General features: G+C 41.4%; 1 protein-coding gene across 4 annotated transcripts in view; it reads left to right on the top strand.

Annotated features, from left to right (window-relative positions):
- Positions 1-19,812, top strand: part of RBMS3 (RNA binding motif single stranded interacting protein 3) — a 749,106-nt gene that overhangs the window by 107,683 nt on the left and 621,611 nt on the right. For 2 of the 4 annotated variants that reach the window (XM_077916336.1, XM_077916334.1), the window contains exon 2: positions 7,801-7,869. The exons of 1 other annotated variant lie outside the window; for it this stretch is intronic. In XM_077916336.1, coding sequence (XP_077772462.1) covers positions 7,801-7,869 — 69 coding nt within the window. The remainder of the gene's footprint in view (positions 1-7,800; positions 7,870-19,812) is intronic. One more of the 4 variants, XM_077916335.1, reaches the window with a different exon arrangement.

A 19,812-nucleotide genomic window follows, 5' to 3' on the forward strand; every position in this document is an offset into this window, starting at 1 on the left:
GCAGACTGGTGCATTTTGCTGTTATTGTTGGAAAAACAGCAACAGATTACTCGTCACAAAAATACTGTTTGATAGGAATTTTGTCCCTGAATCTAAAAAGCAATGGTCATATGAAACAAACACATTATTGTCTGCATATACACAGGGCAGGAACATGCTCTCGATTGCTACCGATCTTCCTCACTTTAATTCTTTTTTTTAAACCCTAAAATGCTCTGCAGTGACCTTTTGGAAAGATTAGTCCAGTGCAGTGTCGCTACTGTCTATAGAGTTTTATGCTATGGGCCGCCTAGGGATTCTTCCTTGAAACTTTTCAAAGCACAAATCTGTGTCTTACGATACTTCTAGGACAAGACAAATGGCTACTCCACATTTGCAATTAGCATGATAGATTTAAGGGGCTCTTAGAAGAATTTACTGCTGAGATGCATTTCTGTCGTATTGCAGGGAGGGGTGCTTGAAGAAGTAAGAATGATAGATTTTCACTGTTATTGCTGCTGCAGTCCCTACATTGCATCACTTCTCCTGCAGTGACAGACAAATTTGAATGCCTGTCTAACCTTTCCCCATGTCATGATTTAGATTCTTTGACGGGCTTTGGAGAGAATAAGAATGAGCTATAGAAGGAGTGAACGTTTCAGCAAAGGAATCCAGGACTTAGTCCACCAAGGAGCTTCCATTCCTTTGAATGAGAGGAAAGGTCAGCAGATTGTGCCCCAAAAATATTTGGCAGTGAAACAAAGCTTCCATTTCCAATGTATTTAATGTCTCAGTTTATACCCTGCTATTCCACAGGTTCCTTGGGTTGTTTATATAGTGTGAAAATTGCAAGAAAAGAACAGAATGTGAGAAGTCTGTTGAATATTAAGTTGCAGCTACTAAGTGCACCTTGCCTTTTTGCATCAGGATGGGGGTGGAGGTGGGTGGTCTGGTCTGTAAATTAGAAAATTACCAGTTGCTGGAAACCACAGGGACAAGGGTGCTGTTGTGTTCAAATCTTGCTTGCAGCTTTCTCATGGGCATCTGGTCAGCAACTGTGAGAACAGGATGTTGGACTAGATGGGCCATTGACCTGATGTTAAAATCATTTTGCAGGTTGTTGTTCAGATTAATTGAATGCCACGAAACAGAGTGAATTGTATCATGTATAATTTTTAGGCTGCCCAATGAAACTGGATAGTGTAGCTGTCTTGAAAAAATATCAGTTGGAATCCTAGAATCATAAAATTATAGATTTGGAATCCTAGAATCGTAAAATTGTATATTTGGAGGGTCATCTAGTCAAAACCCCCAGAATGCAGAAATCTCAACTAAAGCATCCATGTCAGATGGCCATCCAACCTCTGATTAAAAATATGTACTGAAGGAGAGTCCACAACCTCCTGAGGGAGTCCACTCCACCGTCGAACAGCTCATACTGTCAGAAAGTTCTTCCTGATGTTTAGTTGGAATCTCCTTTCTTGTAAGTTGAATCCGTTGGTTCTGGTCTTACCCTCCAGAGTAGGACTATCACTGTTTTGCCATCTTATTTTATATGAGGTTCTATTTATTTTTGTAGCTTGTAAGGCAGATGGGAAAAGTTGTGGCCATATAAGCAAGTGTACTGGCCATGCGGCTCTGAGGAACAATCAGCAAAAATATGTGGCATTGAAATTGATGGGAGTTAGTCACTTGCAATCCTATCCATGTCTACTCTGAAGTAAGTCCTGCTGAATTACTTCTGAGGAAACATGCATATTATTTCTTAACTGTGAACTTACCCCATGGATTCTTCTTTGTTTACCTGTTTAACGAGAACCCATTAGAATTGTTGTAATGTGATCATTGCAGAGGCTCATGTAGCCAGTTGTGACAGTGTGGCAGTGTAGAAGATTGTCTACTCAACCCTAAAATATCATTGACGTTTAGCAACTCAGACGTGATTCATTGGAATACTGGAAGTTGCCTTATACCAAATCAGCCCTTATAGCAAATCATTTGCCAATCTAGTAGAAATGGATGAATTTGTCGATTTCCCCCCTAACCTAATGTGCAGTTCACCCCATATCCACACCGCATATACACCCCCCCAAAAAAATCTTCATGGAAATGTGTATGCATTTTAAAGCACAGTTCCACCAATTCTTTCACACAATTTTACCCAGTTTTTGGAAGTACCGTTAACTACCTCTAGTTATGTAGTTCTGGGACTTCATATTCACTAATATATGTGTTTTTGTGAACATTTTTGGGTAGGAAAATTGCATCACAAAATTTGGAGAAGCTTGAATGTCAAAGGATACCTCAGTTTCAGTTTGCGTATTGGTTTGGGAAGTGCAAATGAGAGAGGACTAATATCTCCTCCATCATCAACGTCTAGTTCAGTATTGTCTTTGTTGACTGAGAGGGACTCTCCAGACTTCTAGCCAGGGACTGAACCTGAGGCATTGTGATTGGATAAACAGATGCTCTACCACCTGGGCTTTCCCTACCGATAGCAATATATTTGTTTTATTTTATGAAATGAAAGACCCACAAATATGACCATAACCTCCTGTCTCATTTTCTATTTTGCTTTGAATAAAAATGGTGTACTAAATAATCTTGCTTTCAAATGAAATGTAATACCTTAAAAAGGAAAGGAAAGAACAGAAGTCTGAAAATGCTAATCAATAAATCTTGACAGGAATTCAACCAGTCTGAGGATCCCCCCCCCCCTTATCCCATCAGTATAAATGATTTGAACATCTCAATGGTTATTTGCTGGTAAAAAAAATTCAACAGATATATAACATATCTGTAGATATTCATTGCCAATGAGATGCTATACTCCCATAAATCCATTCATTATACTCAGACCATCAAAGCTCATCCCCGCAGCTCCATAGAGACTCTGAACTGATGAATTTTGATGGAATAAGTATAATGAATGGATTTTTTAAAAAATGACTGGCATATCCGTATCTGTTCCGGCCTTTTCTTGTTGCACTGATTCCTGTAAAATGAAAGTTATCTTTGATATTACTGCCCACAATAGTACCTTTTCCTTTTAACCCCTCCTCAGTACTTTATATACAACAGATAAGTCTGAAATAGATGTGTACCAATGTATACATGCTAAGCTTCTTCATACATTGGTCAAATCACAGTAGTAGTTTGGGCAGCTGCGGCTGCTGAACATGTCATGATGGTGCAATGTGAACAGTGGTTTAAATTACACAGTGCTTGGCCTCATGTCTTGAGGAGCACATCCACCATGTTCTGAGATAAGGATGCTGGGTGCACTGGGTTAAAATAGCAACCCCAGAGAGGTTGAGTATATGACTTGTTGCGTCATTCACTCTCCCATTGGTTTAGGAATGTAGAGATGGGTATAATAGTCTCTAGGGCATTGCTTTCATTAGGTCTTGTTGCATGTCCTGATGCTGTCCTGTTTCTTGTCAGGATCTGACTCTGAATCTGTGAGAGTCAGGGGAAGAGACTGTGAGTTGTTGTTTTTACACAGCAGAGTTAGCTAGCACACTGATAGTGTTAGTAGTTCTCTCTGTATATATGTATCTTTACTTTGAAGACTGGAATAAAGGTATATAGTAAAAGGTAATGGTAATGGACCCCTGGACGGTTAAGTCCAGTCAAAGGTGACTACGGGGTTGTGGTGCTCATCTCTGCTTTCAGGCCAAGGGAGCCGGCGTTTGTCCACAGACAGCTTTCTGGGTCGTGTGGCCAGCAGGACTAAACCACTTCTGGTGTAATAGGGCACTGTGAGGGAAACCAGAGCGCGCGGAAATGCCGTTTACCTTCCCGCCACAGCGGTTTATCTACTTGCACTGGTATGCTTTCAAACTGCTAGGTTGGCAGGAGCTGGGACAGAGCAATGGGAGCTCACCTTGTCATGTGGATTCGAACCATCGACCTTCTGATCAGCAAAGCCAAGAGGCTCTGTGGTTTAGACCACAGCGCCACCCATGTTCCCTTGGTCTATAATAGATTGCAGCGATTAGCTTTGTCTTGAGTCTGGAGACAATAAACACCTTTTTACTTTGAACTGTGCGGGAGGGGAGTTTTTCCGTTAACCAGGGACTCTGGAAGAAGCCGTTTCCTGGGAGCAGGAATTCTCTGAGGACTCCGCTGGGGTTCTGCATACTCTGATGATACATCACACTGTTTGAGGTGTGGTGAACCACCAACTGACTTTCACAAGTCACCTTCAGGTGGCAAGGGTGCGGCTAACCAGCATACCCTTTCAATGCATAGGAGAAACAACTCAATCACATCCTATTTTGCTTCTTGTTAGCGTGAGTTTCTTGAGGTTTAATTTTTCAGTGTTCTACTCCTTCCCTGGAGTCTCTTGGAATTAAATCCATTCTATTATGATATTGTTCTTGTTTGTTTGTTTGTTTGTTTGTTTGTTTGTTTCAAATATTATTTGGGAACCAAAAGGAAGAACGCCACACAGCCCTTAAACAAAACCACAAATTAAGGAAAAAGGAAACTCACTGATCACAGTTCTTAGTATAGAACAGATTAAAAGAAATTCACTAACTGTTGAGAAAGTTTGGGTGTTATCTCCTTACCAGAAAGTGAGCCCCGCTGAAGTCAATGGGACTTACTTCTCAGTGGACCTTGTATCAGATCGCACCATAAGTTAGGTAACCAAATCATAGTCAGAAAAAAAAAATATGAACTTATTATTGTTTGCATTTACCTGGAATCTACATTTCCTCAAAATATTCAACAAGATTGTGCTTTGATGCTACAAATGTACTCTAAATGGGGGGGGGGGGGGAGAATCAAAATATGAAGTGTTACTAGAATAATTTTTTTCAAAATATGCTCTGTTGGGAGTAGGTTACTTGAATTCTCTATCCTGCTTTGGAAGTTACATTTTTTTCTACACACTGCAAAATTTTCTTAAAACAATCTCTAAAGGAATCTACTTTTCCCCCAACCATCCAGCTCACTGTTTAAACATTCTTTTGTATTCTGATGGTTTCATTAGTAAGGAGCTGTCTGGAGCTTTTTAAATTTTTATCTTTTTAATTAAAGTAATTTGGATTAAAGGGAGGCAGTTGCCATATTAATAATTCCGTAATACAGCAGTATTTTACACTAATAGTGGCTTCAAGGCCTTTAGTGCTTATAAAAGACAGTATATAATGGAGCCTTGGTATAAAATGGAATGAAGCGTATGAGTGCCTTTTTAAATTTCAGGAAAAATAGCAACAAGAAAACAGGTTATTACAAGTGGATTAATGTGTCTGCTTCCTGAACTACATTGCTGCTTTTTGCAGTGTCAACTGGAAAGCTCTATTCCCCTCACAGAACGACAATTCCCAGAGTTCCCTGGGAAGAAGGATTGATTGTTAAACCACTCTGGAAATTGTAGCTCTGTTGAGGGAACAGGAGTTCCCTAACAACTTTCAGCATCGGCAAGCCATGACTGTTTGAAGTGGTATCATGTCATAGTACTTTAAATAGAGGGTGCAAATATGGCCCCAATAAAAGGGCCTCAGAGCAAGGATTTTTCTCACCCTACTCCTTCATATGTGTTTCAGTCAATGTTTAATGAGATTTAAGAGGCATCTCTGTGTCTGGGCTACACTTTGGTTTTATTCCTGAATGGCTGTGCGGCAGACAGTTTATCTGGAAATAAGGTTACCTAGTAAGCAAGTTCTATACCTGCTTCCTGGTTATGGATGGGGGAGAAACTCAGTTCAGTTCACATTTAAAGGCAAACCTACCTTACTCACATGTTTCATAACAGTATGTGAACCAAAACACAGCAGTCCTTTGAAATTCTCCAGATTTTGCAGTGCAGTTCGTTAGCTAAGTGATGTTTCTACAAATACACATATTAGGGTAAAGTTTGCATAAACATGCAAACGTTGGCATTAAATTAGGTGAATAGCTTTACAAAAATGTATACGGTATTTGTATAAATACTGGTGAATTTTCATGAGGAGTTTTAAAATTAATAAAAAAATTGCAAACTCGTGTGGAAATGTGGAGAACCAAATTTAAGATTGGGGAAAAGGAGAACCGGAGGACTGAAATTGACCGATTTATCCATCCCTATTTCATGTTGGTAGAATTTTCTTTTCCTTTAATAACATTGCTCCCACTTACTGGGTCTTACGTTCCCTCCTCCAGCATACCAGGCACCTCTCGGTGCACATTGAAAGCAGGCCATAGTGTCATCTTCCAAATATCCATGGCTTAATCTTACTCTTGGTGGATTAAAACTGTCACTTGTGTTTTGATCATCTGTAAAAAGGTACCGAGCATGTAGATTCAGTGAAGTGGTCTATTCCTGCCGTACCAGTTTCCCCCCACACCAACAGACCTATCTTCAGAATGCACTTCAAGCAAGGGAATAATGCAAAACCAAAACTAGTGTCTCTGATAAATGGAAGACAATATTTTGGTTATAGGAGGATAGCACTTGACTATGCAAGAGTGCTGCTTCCATATTGTTGAGGCCCACAGGTTACCCCTCTCTTCACAAGCACTTTGACAATATTGCCTTGATCCACTGTGTGCTGTGATCCAATAACTGTAGATTTATATTGGCCCAGAACAGTGGTGAAACTAAAGAAATCTATGAAAGCTTTTTTAAAAATTTCTTTACTTTACGAAGTTGTTATTGTACTTCACCAGATTTTAACCTATTACAGCATTTGTAAGAATGGATTCCAAACATAATTGAACTTTTCCATGGCAAGTCTGCGTTTATATGCAAGTTATCCATGTGTTGCGTGTTTGTATAAGTCTTCAATCTAATCGTAGAAGGGAGCCACGTTTTTATTTTTCCAAAACAAAAAAAATTCCTTCCAGTAGCACCTTAAAGACCAACTAAGTTAGTTCTTGGTATGAGCTTTCGTGTGCATGCACACTTCTTCAGATACACTGAAACAGAAGTTGCCAGATCCTTCTATATAGTGAGAAGGTGGGGAGGGGTATTACTCAGAAGGGTGGTGGGAATGGGTGATTGGCAGATAGCTGTGATGAGCCTGTTGACGACTCTTAACGACTGCAGTCGGTCTTACAGGAAAAAGCAAGGGGTGAGAAGGTGAAAAATGGCTTTGTCATGTATAATGAGATAAGAATCCAATGTCTTTGTTCAGACCAGGTCTCTCCATGGTTTTAAGTTTGGTAATGAGTTGCAATTCAGCAGCTTCTCTTTCCAGTCTATTTCTGAAATTCCTTTGTAGTAAAACAGCTACTTTGAGATCTTGTATAGAATGTCCTGGGAGATTGAAGTGTTCTCCTACTGGTTTCTCTGTCTTGTGATTCTTGATGTCAGATTTATGTCCGTTTATTCTTTGGCGTAAGGTTTGGCCTGTTTGTCCAATATAGAGAGCTGAAGGACACTGTTGGCATTTGATGGCATACACAATGTTAGACGATGTTATTTTTCCAGTTCATCAGTATCAGTCTTTTTGCTGTGGTAAGGGCACGGAGATCTATAGAAATCTATGAAAGTTTAATTATATCAAGCATCAGCACGGACATTGAGATACAGCTCCGAGGGCCTTCTGGTGGTTCCCTCACTGTGAGAAGTGAAGTGACAGAGGGGCTTCTCAGGAGAGGTTCCCACCCTGTGGAATGCGCTGCCATCAAATATCCAAGAGTTAAACAATTATATGACTTTTCATAGACATGCTGTATTGGGAAGTTTTTAATGTCTGATGTACCTTTATGTCTTTTTATATTCTGTTGGAAGCCATCCAGAGTTGCTGGGGCAACCTAGTCAGATGGGCAGGGTATAAGAAAGTATTATTGTTGTAGTAATAAAAATTACGTTTTTCCTTTCTTTTCAAGAAGTCCACAGCCAGCAAGACTTCAGGTGCTCCCTCGTATAGCAGATGGTCAAGTTCACAGCCACATCAGGTAATATTCCTTTATACTGCTTTTTAATCATCTTTTATGTCAAAGAAAAAAATCTGTTTAATGTTATTCATGGTTGAGGCCTTTTTGTGTATGCTCTTCATCTGGCCATCACAATCAATAAAATTCAAGTGGTGTTTGAGGACCACAAAACATGAAGTACTTTGAATGGCTGGCTGCGGCTGCAAGCTGTTCGTGTGCCATCACACAAATTCCTCCATGCCATCACAAACACCCGTACTAATTTGGACTGTGAAGAGACTAGTTTGGACTAGTTTCCACTGCTGCCTCCCCGTGTGCTTCCTGAAAACCGGATCACCATGCTGGAAAAAGGCTAATTGCCTCAACTCAGCTGAAGTTAGTCATGACTATGTAACACTGAATCAATGGAAAATGTTCATTGCAGGTTATTTGCATTCTATTCATTTCAAGCTCTGGTGTTAACCTGGAACAAAGTCAATATGATTACTGTCTGCTATAGAAAACCAAAGCACTGTATAAAGCCATTCCACATTGCACTGTCTCTGCAGAGTCAGGGTATACGTTTTATTACAAAATGTTGGAGGGACTTTTAAAGACACCTTATAATTAGCAACCTCGCGCATTCAATACAGAATCTACTGGAATCTATAGAACACAATTTTATAAAAGGACTCTACTGTGTTTTCCAGTTGGAATTAGTTTTATATGCTGAAATTGTCAGTGGATTCCTACTGATCTGCTTAAGGCAAAGATGTAATTGAATATTGTTCTTTCATTGTACACTTCCAGCACGCTCTCGCCTGTTGATAGCAAATGCACTCAAAAATTAAAAGATGCACCTTTAACATGCCCAATTGAATCCACTTTAGAGTGCATTGTTAATTCTTGGTTGCTTTTCCTGGGAGAAAAAGATAAGCGTATATTCAAGATTATTGTTTTGGAGCTTTAAAATCCTGTTAGCAGTTGAACAGGGTTGAAAGATTAACTAGCAGGAATGTTGTTTGAAAGTAAATCTGAAGTCATTCTGCATCTATTGGAAAAGCTTTGTCCTATTATATTAAAACATGCCTGTGGTACTGCTTCTCCACCTCCAATATTATACCACATGCATTATAATCTTTCTCCTCCGTTTTGTCCTTTGTTTTATAATCTCCTTTCCCTTTTTATCTCTTTATTGTAAAACTTTATCATTAGTGTTTGGTTCTAATAAGCCTATAGACTTGCCTGGTGGATATTAAAATGCCAGTACCACCAGTGGAGAGAAAAAAGAAAGTGTTACAGCTATGTAAAGAAATCCCAAGGCACAATTTTCTTTTTATGCTAGGGCTCAGCAAAACATTTATATTAGATCATAGATTGTATTCCATGTGGTCCTCTAAGGGTCTTTGTTGTTTACTTACACATTTAGAAAATAGTTTTCCAAGAACAAACAAGATTATGGCGCCAATTCATATTGTCTGCATTTTCTTTGCCTCACGCTGGGAACTCAATGAAGCCATATACATCTTAAAAAGAATCCATAGAAAATTGAATTGAACTACACAAGTGTGACCTTTGGTGCATCTAAGGAATGTTAAAAGTTAAATTGACTTCCTCTGACTTTATACTAACCTTTCTTTCATGTTTTCTAAATTCATGTTGGAGTAAAAGTGGGGACTGAGGTTGACTTAGGCCTCTATAGGCCAAGAGAAACTGGCTATTTATTTTCTGTGGTTCACATGAATTGCAGTACAGTTGTCAACACATACATAATTAGTCCCACTGAGTAAACAAACAAAAAATCTCAAGCCAACAGAGGCTAGACTGGGGGTGATTCCCCCTCCTCAATTATTTGTTTGTGTGGATCATAATATAGCTGGAAGAGTCCAGAGTTAATTTCACCCAAGTGCTAGATCAGATGTATACCTACCCCAAACCCCATGTAAGGTGTGTTCTGTGCAGAGTTGATGGGTGTTGATGATGAGCCTGACAGAATTCCTTAGCTTCATCACCCATTTTCCTGTGTAAATGGATTTTTCAGAAACACTGACATATGAACAATCAAATAAGATAGTTCTGAAGGATTCAGACTTCAGTCTTAAGTAAGCTAACTCAAGAGTAAGCCCATTAAAGCACAGCTGAAACGTCTAACTAAATATACATATGGTTTATTTTTATCTTGCAAATAATAATAATAATAATAATAATAATAATAATAATAATAATAGTTTCATTTGTTCACCATCTTATTTTTTTAAATTTCTCATGGCAGCTTACAAAAAAAGAGACACCATTCAAATAAAAACGTTTCCTAAAACATTGAACGCTCAGTATGTAACATAGGTAATGTTGGTCACTTTCATTTGAAGGCAATATCCGACAAATGGGTCAGTATGATTCACAAAGTGAGGATTTCTCCATCTCATGCTGAAAATGTGTACTGCCTCTGTTCCAGGCATTCAGAGGATTTGTTGAACAGAGCAACTCTACAGTTCAGGCCAGACCTAAAGTCTCTATTAGCATGCTATCAATCCACTTTCACCTGTGCTATTATCCTTTCAACTGCTACCTTGGGTTTGCTATCAGATTCCTGTGAGTAAGACTATCGGTGTGGATTGCCCCAGGCAATACCCGGCTAGCATCTTAAGAGTTGATAAAAGAGTGTTGATAGCTTGTGATGTTCCAATGATGTGTCTCTGTGGGAGCTAAGAAGGCTAGATGGTCAGAAGAGATGATTCAGCCAGATTCTCCCTCTAGCTGGGGTGGGGTGAGCAAGGTGTCTGCATAGGAAGAGACAAAACAGAGAGAGACAGCAGTTTGAACAAGGCTGAGAAAGGCATGGAGAGCTGAGTTTGGTCTCTGAGAATCTTATTTATTTATTCTTGTGTATTTAATACATTTCTAAGCTGCCTTTTAAGAATAAAATTATCCCCAGGGTGGTTTCACAGGGTGCTGCCTCCAAGAGTAGCTGGTGTAGCTCCCTTATTGGAATGTTAAAGTTTGTCTTCAACCTACACGCAACCTGCATAAATTTAAATAAATTAGAGCTGAGCTGAATTGCTCAGAATAAATTTTCTGATATATCTTTGAATTTCCTTCCTTCCTTCCTTCCTTCCTTCCTTCCTTCCTTCCTTCCTTCCTTCCTCCTTCCTTCCTTCCTTCCTTCCTTCTGAACTGTTTGAGAATTTCAGTCCTCCCTTGAGAACATTTGGTTCAATTTAACAACCCATGTGTTTTGTGCAGAAATGAGGATCCACTCACAAGTAGGGGGTATCAGCAGGCATTCAGGAACTCCTAGGTTTGCAGAAGTACACACCAATATTTAGGGAGGGGGGATATTGGGGGGAACCCTCTCAAATCAGCCTAGTGAGGACTAAGTTGACTAGGGGCAATTGATTGCTGACTGTTGAAGGCACAAGTGTGTTGGGAGGAGAATGGGAAATGGGGGGGCAGAGGGGGGAATGGCATGGGGTATCCTATAAATGAGCAGGTTTCTAGCCAGACAGCCATGAGCAAGAGCACTCCACCTGCAATGCTTCATTGCAGGCTATACTTCTATAGCGTAATGTCCACATGGTTCATGGTGGGCATATGCAGCTATTGTAGAAACGGATTGCTTCCCAAACAAGCAAGCACAATACTGGAACCATTGAACTGAATCAACTTCTGTACATGGTATATTTAGAGCCGATTGGAATTATAGAATTGGAAGGGACCCCAAGGGTCATCTAGTCCAACCCCCTGCAATGCAGGAATCTTTTGTCCAATGTGGGGCTCGAATCCATGACCCTGAGGTTAGGAGTCTCATGCTGTACCAACTGAGCTTTGTCCCAGATTGAATGGTTCTGTGGCACCATGTGTTCCTGAAGTTAAACCTGTATGCAGTTGATGAGTCCTTGGATTGCAGAGCTCTCTCTCTCTTGTGTTTTTCTTCCTTCCGGGCAATTTACTCGCTAGTCATGTACATTGTCATGAATGATCCCACATTTACTTTCCTGACGTTCCGCAGTAGTATGAAAACTGTTGATCAATACTACAAATATGTTATTAGTGTTCATTGATTAAAAACACACACACACATAAACCCAGAATATAACTTTCTCTGACTTTACAGCAGAATTCTATACAACGTGTTTACTCAGAAGTAAGTCCCAGGATGTCCTGTAGTGCTTAATCCTATGTAGGGCTGCTTAGATTTGTGGCCTTCTGTTCCCAAATCTTGAATGCAGTGGATGAATAAATCATGTGACAAGTGAAGTGGGATGAGGTAACAAAGCAGATTTATCTTCAGAAAGAGGCAGCAAACAATTTTAATAGCTGTGTAGAGAGACAAAAGAGGAAGGGATAATGCAGCTATTGGGCTTTCATTTGAGCTCCACTTCCTAGGTGCTGCTGGTGAAAAGAAGCAGAGGACTGTGGTGAGGCTGAGGCTCCTGCGAGTAATGAAGATGGTATGATAAAAGACTCAGCTATTCTGCCATCATGTGGCTAGATCCCTGTGGTGAATCCCTAAGCCACACCTGAGTGCAATAGTGCTTCCCCATCTTGTGATTCCCAGCAGCTAGCTTTGAGAGGCATATACCACCTCCAACACTTCAGATAATTTGTAGAAGTGCATTTGTGCAACTAACTTTTCTCCAGGACTGTGCTCAGGGGAAGCCACTTTACAGCAGATGTGTTTTTATAGCAGAAACTGGCTGTGCTGGCTGTGAACCAGTGTGATGCCACTAACCAACACTCCTTCCTTCCTTCCTTCCTTCCTTCCTTCCTTCCTTCCTTCCTTCTTTTCTATTTAAAGGAGGGGATAAATATACTTTTAACTCAGGTATGGGAAACCTGCGGCCTTCTATGTGTTGTTTCATACCCTTCAACATTTCTCCAATGAAAATAGGGGCCTCCTATTCCATTCTGCTGCTACTAATAATAATTATATTATCTATACCTCACCCATCTGACTAGGTTGCCCCAGCCACTCTGAGCGGCTTCCAACAATATTAAAAGATTTAAATACCCTATAAAAAGGTAAAGGGACCCCTGACCGTTAGGTCCAGTTGCGGACAACTCTGGGGTTGTGGCGCTCATCTCGCTTTACTGGCCGAGGGAGCCGGCGTACAGCTTCTGGGTCATGTGGCCAGCATGACTAAGCTGCTTCTGGTGAACCAGAGCAGCATACGGAAATGCCGTTTACCTTCCTGCCAGAGCAGTATCTATTTATCTAGTTGCACCTCATGTTTTCGAACTGCTAGGTTGGCAGGAGCTTTGACTGAGCAACGGGAGCTTACCCCATTGCGCGGATTCGAACCGCCGACCTTCTGATCGGCAAGTCCTAGGCTCTGGTTTAACCCACAGTGCCACCCGCATCTCAAAAAGCAAAACAAAACAAAAACCCTATACAGGACTGCTTTCAGGTGTCTTCTAAAGGTTGTATAGTGACTTATCTGCCTGGCTCTGTAGTCGCTTTACTCCAGCTCACATCTGCCCAAGCCATCATAGCCCAATGGCCAGAGATGATGGGAGGTAGTTGCAGCAGCATATGGAGGGTTGAAGCTTACCTACCACTGGTTTAGAGGATAGTCTTAGTTATCTGCTGAACGGATTAAGCACATTGCACGTGAGGAAGAGGCAAAAGATTTGACTTGGGCCTAGTACATAATTTGAACAGCACTGTTGAGTCCTCCTCTCTTTATTATTGCATTGCTCATCGAACTTTGTCCCTTTTACTGATAGATCTACCACTCGAGGAGCTGAATGGTAATATATACCATGATCCAGTTTCACATAACCGTTTATTGGAACAGGTGACCATGCAAATCCCTGGAGAAGAGATCGCAGCCACTGCTTCTCCCCTGGCCCTTCTGCTGCCATACTGCATCATGGTTTCGATTAGCATGTCCTCCTAAGCTGGGCTTGTGGTTTGTCTGGAAAAGGACAAACCATAAGCTGTAACTAAGATTTGTTCTTGATTTGCAGCTTGATTTTTCCGGAGGAGACAAACCATGACAAATCAGGTTCAGATGACACACTAAGCCAAACCATGGTAGTGCAGCAGCAGGAGAATGAAGGAAGAGCACTGTGGCCATTGTCTCCTAGCCTGGAAACTACATGATTTGCTCATTCATGCTGAGCCATAGTTTGGGCAAGGAGACGCCTACCCTACTTGAAGCATTTTGCAATGCATTTAAATACGCCAAGGGCATTTCAATACATCTCTGCATTTGAGTAAACATGAGGAAGACATTACCAGAAACAGCTTGCAACCTGAAGTCCTACAGAGACAAATCCAAAAACTAGACACATTAGCGGTTGATACAGTCTCAGTGGAAATTAATGTGGCTCTGTTTACTGTAACAGGAAAAAAAACCATAGAAGGGTAAAACAGGGGGGACACCCTTCATTCTGTTATTAGACGTGAGAAGGACACTCATTCATCCATTCAACCTTGTGTTTTACTTCACCGAAACACAGTTGTAATGGGGAAAGATTTGTTGCTATGCATACTCCATCCTAGTTGACAGAGAGAAATTCCAAGTTGAATTGCACAAATACGACGCATTTGATTCATTTGTATCCTCCTTTCAGGAACAATTACTTTCTCCCATTCTTTCCTGCCTACTGCAGCTGTGATGCATTATCTAAACCGAATTACATCTGCTCATTTAAGTCTGTAAAGAAAATGAATGAAAATAGATTGCATGCTATAGACAAAGGGCAGATATTCTGAATGTTAGAGCTGCTCGGCTCATTCATACTGCCAATGGCTGCTTAATAGAACAAAATGCAGTAGTACATAAAGATGCTTTTTTTACCAGTCATGACATATTTCATATCTGATCAAATAGTGACTTCAAAGATGCCTTATAATTTGTTGCATTGATCTTTCCAAGCAATCAGATTACATGAGAGCGAGGGAAACAAGAGGGGCTGGTGTCTATTGGGCACTCCATTTACAATTTAATGTGAACAGTAAAACTAGAAGCCACTTACCAGCTCTTCTTATACCGATGAAAGCACATTCCCACCAAAATAGCTGGAGACTTGTGATTCCACTAACCAACCTTGCTTCTTACTTCCCTTCCCCCCCAAAAAAAGAGAGGGGGGGGATGGATATACATTTAACTCAGGCGCAAGAAGCCTGTGGCCTTCCAAATGTTATGAGACTCCAACTTGCAGCATCGCAAGGCAACGGACTGTTAAGTCCAGTCAAAGGCAACTATGGGCTCATCTCGCTTTTCAGGCCGAGGGAGCCGGTGTTTGTCCACAGACAGCTTTCTGGGTCATGTGGCCAGCATGACTAAACCGCTGCTGGCACACAGGATTGTGACGAGTGCCACAGCTCACAGAAACGCCATTTACCTTCCCGCCACAGGGGTACCTATTTATCTACTTGCACAGGCGTGCTTTCAAACTGCTAGGTTGGCTGAAGCTGGGACAAAGCAACAGGAGCTCACCCCGAAGTGCGGATTCGAACTGCTGACCTTCCAATCGGCAAACCCAAGAGGCTCAGTGGCTTAGACCACAGCACTACTCACATTGCCAGTTGTCAAGGGTGGTGGGAGTCCAACAACAGCTGGAGGACCAAAAGTTCTCCACCACAACTTAAGTGACCTCATATACTGTAGGAGGATTAGTAGAGACCTCTGCTTAACACCCCAGAAACTCACCGCTAGTAAAAGTTCATAAGACCAGGCTGGATGCATCAGTGGTCTGACTCAATATATAACAATGTCATATATTTACTTGGGGTTGTCTTCAACCCACCTTTAGTCAAAGTAGACATGAGTGGACTTAAGATAGTCATAGTCATTCTTTTCAATGGGTCTAATCTGAGTAAATGCTAGTTGAAGGCAACCCTTGGTTCAAATGATTCCAGTTGTTCTCATTATTCTTCTTCCATATTTTTGTTAAATACAGTGGTACCTCGGTTTTCGAACGTAATCCGTTCCGGAAGACTGTTCAACTTCTGAGACGTTCGAAAACTGAGGTACCACTGTATAACAATGATGTGCATACAAATATAAACTAAACAAAACAAAACATAGGCACAAATGAGGTGTAAACTGAGGTAAACTAATAATTCTTCCCTCGATTATGAGGAAGACTTTTTCTTTTAGCAGATTTCAGACCTTTAGCAGGAGATAGACTTTTAGGAATACAGTGGTACCTCTGGTTATGTACTTAATTCATTCTGGAGGTCTGCTCTTAACCTGAAACCATTCTTAACCTGAGGTACCACTTTAGCTAATGGGGCCTCTCACTGCCGCGTGATTTCTGTTCTCATCCTGAGGTAAAGTTCTTAACCCAAGGTACTACTTCCGGGTTAGCGGAGTCTGTAACCTGAAGTGTTTGTAACCTGAGGTGCTTGTAACCCAAGGTACCACTGTAGTGTTGTTCTGTTATGCTCCGTTACATAACGCAACTTGCATTAAATGCTCACAGGCTTCTGGTGAGCAAACTGGCCATTGAGAGCTTGACAGTGCTTTAAAAAAAAAACCCACGCACAGCCACTTCATAATGTTTGTGACAGAATCCGATAATGGGGAGGGAGACTGAAAGTGAAAGCTGATATTTTGCCTTTAATTCTCCCTAGTTTGCTTAGGTATTGGAAGTACTGGAGCACATACGGCAGAGGAAAGGTCACTTAGTTATGTGAAAGCAATGAAAGAGTCTGCCGCCCTGGCATAATGGGACGTGTTAAGGAAAGTGTGTCATTCTTAATGTCAGATCTCCTGGCTATTATCATTTGTGTTGGAGCCTGAGCTTAGTTTACTCTGAAGTTTACTAGATTCTTGTCAACCTCGGCTTTCACAGTCAGCATGTGCTCTTGGCTCAGTCTTTTCCCCTTTTCTCTTGTTTGCTTGATTTTGAAATACAGTGGTACCTCGGGTTAAGTACTTAATTCGTTCTGGAGGTCCGTTCTTAACCTGAAACTGTTCTTAACCTGAAGCACCACTTCAGCTAATGGGGCCTCCCGCTGCCTCCACGCCACCGCTGCACGATTTCTGTTCTCATCCTGAAGTAAAGTTCTCAACCCAAGGTACTATTTCTGGGTTAGCGGAATCTGTAGCCTGAAGTGTCTGTAACCCGAGGTACCACGGTACACATACTGCCCTTCAGTGTTGTGCAGTTTATGGATGATGATAATAATAATAATAACAACAACAACAACAACAACAACAATTTTCTTATTTGTACCCCTTCCATCTGGCTGGGTTGCCCCATCCACTCTGGGCGGCTTCCAACATATATAAAAACGCAGTATAACAGCAGTCGAAATAAATAACAAAATTAAAAAATTGTCCAGTAGCACCTTAGAGACCAACTAAGTTTGTTCTGGGTATGCGCACGAAAGCTTATACCCAGAACAAACTTAGCTGGTCTCTAAGGTGCTACTGGACAATTTTTTAATTTTGTTATTTATTTCGACTGCGTCAGACCAACATGGCTACCTACCTGAATCTGGTATAACAGCAAACATTAAAAACTTCCAGAAAAGCAAGGAAATAGGGTTACACCTTTAAAAGAAGGGGATAAAGGAGAAAATAGATTTCATAAATTTTGCATGTGCTCATTTGTATGTGTAGATGCAAACTTAGAAAGAATCACTGTAATTTAAGTTGGAATACAGTAGTGGGGAAGATTGTCACCAGGTGTCCTAGACACCTGTCCAGGTGTTCACTGTTGACAGGCAGCATCAAAGCCCCACCCCCCTGCTCGCCACCCATTCAAATGCTTTCCTTAAAAAGCCAAAGCTCATGTGGGACTTGACTCTGAAAGGATATCATCCAAATACATAGAACCATAGAGTTGGAAGGGACCCTGGAGACCATCTTGTCCAACCCCCTGCAATGCAGGAATATGCAGCTGCCCCATACAGGGATCGAACCTGCAACCTTGACATTATCAGCACTACGCTCTAACCAACTGAGCTATCCGTGCTTATATATCTGATATAAGTTTGGCTGAATCTGCTACCCTGTGCTGGTGGTAGTCAATATGGGGGCGTGAGGATAATGGCTATTAATGGGATGCTTTTTAGTGCCTTTTGACAGAGCTAGCATGCTGCCTTAACACCATAATGAACTGTGGTGAGTTGTTTATTTTACATACCACACACAGCATGTGTATACACTGACATTTTGACTTATTGCTATGAACTGAGCCCTTGTACATGATTTGATAGTTTAGGCTCTAATTGAGCTGGTGGCATGATGCTGCTGACAAAATGAGTTTTTAATGTTTTTCAAATCTGTTTAGTCATAATTATGCACCTCGGTGGCTTGCTTACTAATAGATATGTATGAGGTTTTTTTTAAACCCCCCCCCCCCCCGCTTCTAAACCCAAGAATAGCATGAGAGGATCTGTATTTGGGCAAAGCTAATGCACTTTTCATCGGTGAAAGTCGATGAAATCAACTTGTAACATAAAATATGCATTATTAATACAGGAAGGCAATGGATTTTTATTGCCTCTTTAGTCACCTTAATCCATGTGTGAATATAAGTTGATAGTTTGCAGCAGTAATTCACATACCCTGATGCTGAAATCTGCTTTTTAGTTCCCTTCGTCGTCCCCCCCCCCCCTTACTTATAAATCAAGCGGAGTTTGGCAGGAAGGCGAAAAACAGTCCAGAGTTGCAAACAATTATATTACCTTTACTGTCATTATTGCGATACTTTATAAGCAAAATAAGTAAATAGCTGCGCTGCAGATCACATGCTCAGTTCATAATCTTGTCAAATGCACAACCATGAGAGCTTGACTGCACAAACTGGTACTCAGAGAGGGTGGCGTGGTGGGTAAGGGGGCAAACCTTCATTTCTAATTTTGTTAGGATTATTTCATGCCATGTACCCTAAACTAAGCCTTATCCTTTGAATATGTAGCTGCTGTTTCTCCTGAGGTTACTGAAAGCCATTCATGGAAAACAGAAATTGCCATGCTAGGTTTTTCCATAAGTAAATAAGGTTTCCTGTAACATTTTCCCCGCCCCCTCTTCCCCTGCCCCAGCTTGCTGTTTCCTGTGGAGAATGTTTAAGCCTTTTGTGAAAATGTCTTTTGTGAGCTATTCACAAACAGCTGAAGTTTTGCAAGCCCCTGATGGATCTTGTTAGGGATTAGAGGCATAACCCACAAGCAAGGATGTGAAGAAAACAGCAATACATCTGTCAGCAAAACAGTTGATGAAATCTGCACTCGGTGTGTTTTGGCTGGAATGAAAGGAAGTGTGTTCCCCCCGCTACCCCATCTTTCCTTCTCCTCCTCCCCAGACCCGACTGTAGCCTCTGGTAAAAGGTCTAGTCGTGTTGGTTGTCAGTGGGTTCTTTAGCACTGGGTTCCTCCCTAATAGAATAAATGGCAGAGACATCAGTGTGTTTGGTAATAACATGTGGAGAAGCTGGCAGGTCAGATGCGGGACGAAGCGGCATTTCCGATGCCTTCTTTGAATTAAGGTTGTTTTCCTAGTACATAGCCTTGTAGGAAACAGACCTCCTGAATGGAATAATATTTCATGGCGTGGAAACGGAGGGCTGCTTAGAACTGAAGCAAAATGAAACGGGCTTATTTTGTTCTCTTCCGCAGCCAGAATTGCCGGTGGCTGCAAAGGGGATGAGAAAGCACGGCATGACCTGGGTAATCAAAATAGATGATAGCTAGGACACAGAATGCACAGAATGCTCTCCTTTGCATGGGGCTGCCATTGAAGATGGTTTAGAAGCTGTAGCTAGTGCAGAATGCAAGTGTCGGGATGGTGAGTGGGCCAGCCCAATGGGACCATGCGTCGCTCATCCTGAAAATGCTGTACTGGCTGCCCAATTCAAGGTGTTAGCACTAGCGAACCAAGTCCTAAATGGCTTGGGAACTGTGCATCTAAAACATGGGTAGGCAAACTAAAGCCAGGGGCCCGGACGCGGCCCAATAGCCTTCTAAATCCGGCCCGCAGACGGTCCGGGAATCAGCGTGTTTTTACATGAGTAGAATGTGAC

Source organism: Podarcis muralis, chromosome 12, assembly GCF_964188315.1.
Source record: "Podarcis muralis chromosome 12, rPodMur119.hap1.1, whole genome shotgun sequence".
Classification (NCBI taxonomy): Eukaryota; Metazoa; Chordata; class Lepidosauria; order Squamata; family Lacertidae; genus Podarcis; species Podarcis muralis.